This window comes from Oncorhynchus tshawytscha, linkage group LG16 (genome assembly GCF_018296145.1).
Source record: "Oncorhynchus tshawytscha isolate Ot180627B linkage group LG16, Otsh_v2.0, whole genome shotgun sequence".
NCBI classification, from domain to species: Eukaryota; Metazoa; Chordata; class Actinopteri; order Salmoniformes; family Salmonidae; genus Oncorhynchus; species Oncorhynchus tshawytscha.
The window spans coordinates 15,612,559-15,617,447 of record NC_056444.1 but is presented as its reverse complement, the minus strand read 5'-3'; the positions used below and the strand labels follow the sequence as shown (position 1 = coordinate 15,617,447).

The window sequence follows — 4,889 nt, the reverse complement described above, 5'->3', positions numbered from 1 at the left end:
GGACATGACAATGGAACAGCACTGTGTCACGTTGAACCCAAAGGAGCATACCATTCAAATGTCTGCAAGCATTCAAAAAGAAGAAATCTACATTATTTAGTGTATGCTTAAAGAAAAGCAATTAAGTTAAAACAATATGGTTCATCAACCTCAGGAATACTTCACTGAAAACTTTAGTCAAGGAAATAAATACCGAACGTAGATACACTTTAAACACCACTATTTATTTACGTGCACACAAGTTGAGATCAATCATTCACTAACTTTCTTCAGATAATAAGTGACAGATCATTCTGCTAACAAGAATCTAAATACTAAACATACACAGTAATACACACACACACACACACACACGAGGCGTGAACTCGACTTGGGCCGTTTCGGGCTTAGTTGGCAGACGTGTTGATTTGATTGAAGAGTTTATCCTTGATGACTTGAGACATCAGACCATGGATCGCCTCAATGGTCGTCTTGCAGCTAGAATAGCCAGGGGAAAAAAGGAAAGTGAAGTTTCGCTCTGGACATGAAGAGGTGACACAGATTACCTATCAATCAACAGACCGGGCAGATTAATAAACAGATAGGTGTTGCATTCATGGGAGAAACTCAAGAAATCCCAGTTTGAATAAATAAGCAGACATTGATTAGTTAGGTAGGACATGCCACCAGCTAAAACAGTAACTAATCATTCTTATCACATCTACACACAAATCATTTGTGATCAAAATGGTTGCAAAACATATCGCAATAATAGGGATATTGGATAACTTAAAAGCCTAAGCAGACCAGAGATTTAGATTTTACATTGATGGTGTTCATCAGACAATATCATAAGACAGATCAATGACAATTGATTTTGTTTTTGTCAGTCGTTTATTTCGCTACTGTGGAGTTTAACAGCATTGGTTTACGGTTTTCAATAACATCAGCAATCATCATCAAAGTAACAGTAAATGAGGAATTATCAACACTCCAGTCGGTCAATACCTCCACCTAAACAAAACATATGGTGATGTATGCTTCTATGTCAACAAACTATTGACCATGACAATATTAGAGAATCACGCTATGAATCAATCACTAAATAACCCGAGGTCTGGTACTGAATGCCAAATCAATAAGTTAGCCAAAAATGCCTAATAAACATTATCTAAACTGTGTTGCCTTACCTGTCTCGTGTAGCTTTGGCCAGTTTGTCCTCAGACTTCCTGTCGTGTGTGTCCAGGCCCAGCATGAAGCTTCCTCTTCCCAGCTGAGCCTCCGACTGCTCCAGCTTCTCAGACAGGTCAAACACCTGGCCTGTGGTGTATTCTGAATTCTGCGGACATAAGGTCACACACATTGGATTATGTACCTATATGTTATATTGTCATGTAGTATGATCAGACGAAAGTATACGATTAAGTTCAAAGTGCGTGGAAGCAGTAGCCTATGGTCCGTATGTGGGCTTTCTTTACACACACACACACGAGAATGTTCATGCACAATTTCACCACCAACTATTTTCTTCACCGCTACTGAGACATTCAATACAAGTATGCCGAACATGATAAAGGCTTAAATGGTTTGCCAAGTCGCCGTGAAAAGGGATCGTGAAAAGGTTTGCCTAAGGTGAGGCCGTGTTTTCCATGGAGCAGGTAATTAGGAGACAATGACAGGGGCCCAGACTGTGGTAACAGTGTAGTCACTGACAAAGCCCTTTGCCAATGGAGCAGCCAATTCCTGACAACTAGTCAATCCATCTTAATCCAGAATGCCCAGAGTGCACTGTTTGGATAGTCCGCTGCCTTTAGACTGTTTAGCCAGAGCGGCGGCATCCACAATGGGAATTCACTGGGGCTTTCAATCTCTAGAATGTACTGGCAATGAGGGAGATGATCCATAGTAAACCACAGTGACAACTGTGTCACATCTCCAACGCATAGATTATTTGTTTGCAGGTTAACGTGGTGGCCTCAGTCATATTAATTAACCAATTTTTGTAAATCTGTTTACAGACTTTTTTAAAAACAACATAAAATGGCTATTAATAACAATCTAAATAAACAGAGGGATTTTCATTTATATGCAAGACCTCTACTCCAGCTGCTCCTTGATTCTGCATTGAATTGTTAGATATCTCATTGTAAAGTGTTCTTGAACATTGCTTGATATAGAGTTATATTCCAAACACTTACCGTCAGAAGACTTGAAGAGCTCAGAGTGTTGACCCAGTATTTATTCCAGAGGAGCTCCAGTAATTTCCGGTCGAGGGAAGACTTGAAATAAGTCACCTCCAAGGCATAATACCTAAACAAACAAAATCCCATGGCACTTAGTGAATAATTACACAATGTCAATTAAATTAAGAATATATTACCTTTTTATTTACCACAGTGTTACGAAGGCATTATTAAAACATAATAACTTGAACTTATAGGCTACATCAACCTAAATTTTACATTTTATTTGAAGTAACTTGTCATGGTTATACATAGACAATTTGCAAGATGATGCTTAAGATTATTTGTGTGCCTAAACATTCTGCCAGTTAAATGTCCAACAGGACTCACTGTTTGCAGTGCACACCGAAGTCTTCGATCTTGTTCAGGGGAATGGTCTGATACTCAGAGGGTCCTTCATCAGGAGGTTTGTAACCCTGAAAACACAGACAATTATTAGACTCATTGATAAATTGATATTTAGAGAGAGGAAATGTGGTCTTAAAATATTTGCCCAATTTGATAGAGACACCCAGCTATCCATTAAGGAATTAGCCAATTAAGGAATGGAAACAATTAACACAAGATTGACAATTAATCATAATATTATTTATTATAGATACAAGAAAACCTTAAAAATATGTGTTCCATGTTGTATGGGTAAAAAATACTGTACAAAAATGATATATTATGTATTTATGAGTGGAATATCTTCTGCAGTAATTTTGTACCCAACTTGTCTAACGTAATAGAGCTAAAGACTGAAACAATTGCAATAAACACATTTTACTTCTTACTTTGGGATATGTTCTGAAGGCGCCAAGATTGACTTTCCCTGCAGATATGGTGCGAGTGGGGTCAATCTGGGAGGGAAATAGATACAGTAGAACAGGAAAATGCATTCTGAGGTCAGACAGTCTCTAGAGATCACCCCAAGCCGGCCACCAGGTGTGAAGTTTTTTTCTTAACTACTGCTGCCAGTGTATTCAAAGAACACACTTAATTACCCTATGCCCTTGAGACTGGAGCACTGCGAATCCAATCAAGTGCAAATAACATCTACAGTTACAAAAGCCAAATATTTGCCCATGCCTCTTGGTGAACGACTACCATACATCAACAACCACTAAAGGGATGCCTAAACCTAATTGCACCCCTCTCAGTTACTCATGCATTACTTTGTACCTGCAAATTCAAAAAGAAAACCAAAGTACTGTATTTAGGAAAGCAAATGGAAATTCAAACATGTGTATTTCGCAGGTATTGATCTATTGAACTATATGCTAAGGTTGATCTTTCACTGTACTCACCACCACTGCCACAAAGGGCTCTTGAAACTGCTGGTTGAGCATCTGAGTGCTGACATCGATACCTGACAACCAGCAGCCGTAGCCTGGATGACTGTGGTACCAGCCAATGGCGTTCTCCAGCCGACCAACCTGACAGTTCACAAATGGCATCAGCATCAAGTCAATGAAGAGAGAGTGTCCATTAAGAGATAATGGACACTATGTTGAAACTATGTTACTCTTGTGATAAACAGTTCTCACTAAAATATCATATGTTTTATCAATCCTTTTCTGCACCATTGAGGACGAAAAACACATCCCTCCCTTCCAGGAGTCAGTCATAATACCTGTTTGGCATTCTCAATGTAGGCAGCCATGTATTCATAAGCCGCAGCCTGCGCGTTGACCCGGGTCTCTGTGCCCTCCACTGGTAAGGCAAAGCTGTCCATGATGTTCATGGTCTCCCCGTCCACTTTCCCCAGCATCAGTCCCATCACCTCTAGGTTGCCCCCGGACCTGGCGTGCATCACCATTTTCAGCAGCGCCAGAGCAGAGATCTTGCAGTACTTAAAGTATTGATGACTACGGGACAGAAATCATAGTAGTGTGAATTATGCGTAAGTTATAATGACATGCATTTGTTATTGCCAGTTCAGCTAGCTAGCTAGCTAGCATTAGCAGCTAGCTAGCAATGTAGGGAGGATTTCCATTGTTGACATGCTAACTAGCTAGCCAATTTAGCTAGAAGCTAGCTGGTAAAGCTACGTTAACTCAGTCCAACAATGAACTAGCAAGCAGTTGCAAAGAAAAGCAACTGACAATCTATAAAATGTATACTTACTCCTTTGTCCATGGCTTCGCAGCAAGGATTTCTTGCTGTTGTTTTTTGTCATATTTATAGATTTCATCTATGCTCTGAACTTCCTGCATACTGTTTTGTAGCTCCCATGTTTTCTGTGCCATGCTACTCCCTGCCATTTTGACAAACTGGTTTTACTACCTCTCTAAAATATAAAGTAATACTAGAGAAAAAAGGTGGATAGAACTAGAGTGCTATCAAACGCTGAATAAAAAAAACCTCTAGCTAGCTAATTATAACATAATCAAAAAACCGGTATCCCTTGCTCATCTACTTGTTCAGGGAGCCATGACACTGGTCTGTACCATGCTGTGGGAAAGGAGGACATGCACGTTTCAAAATATAAAATATTAGGTGATATTTATGTTCAGTTCATGACTATAGCTACATAGAAAACTATCAAATTAGCCCAGAAATGTAACAAATCAACTAATGCTTTTATTCACCAACAGCTCAATAAAACACCCATTGACGTGATGGTTGAGTCCAAACAACACAGCAGACGACGTGATACAAATCGAAATACTGACATCTTCTGGG

The 4,889-nt window shown here is 39.5% G+C and overlaps 1 protein-coding gene across 1 annotated transcript; it reads right to left on the bottom strand.

The window, feature by feature from the left end:
• Positions 1-203: 203 nt before the first annotated feature.
• LOC112234072 (COP9 signalosome complex subunit 5) lies at positions 204-4,669 on the bottom strand. Its single transcript, XM_024402057.2, has 8 exons — positions 4,332-4,669; positions 3,838-4,072; positions 3,512-3,640; positions 2,999-3,064; positions 2,553-2,638; positions 2,178-2,289; positions 1,170-1,318; positions 204-477 (listed from the first exon to the last, which is right to left on the bottom strand). Exons 1-8 carry the CDS (start codon positions 4,466-4,468, stop codon positions 387-389), a joined length of 1,005 nt encoding a protein of 334 aa, XP_024257825.1. The 5' UTR covers positions 4,469-4,669; the 3' UTR covers positions 204-386.
• Between the last annotated feature and the right edge of the window lie 220 nt (positions 4,670-4,889).

Bases quoted from the DNA above. Each gene is read 5' to 3' on its own strand.
- LOC112234072 (XM_024402057.2), bottom strand. From the start codon at position 4,468: ATGGCAGGGAGTAGCATGGCACAGAAAACATGGGAGCTACAAAACAGT. The intron at 4,073-4,331 runs GTAAGTATACAT...TCTGTCCCGTAG, and splicing joins GCGAAGCCATGGACAAAGGA to TCATCAATACTTTAAGTACT. The intron at 2,290-2,552 runs GTGAGTCCTGTT...TTGTTTGTTTAG, and splicing joins TTCGGTGTGCACTGCAAACA to GTATTATGCCTTGGAGGTGA.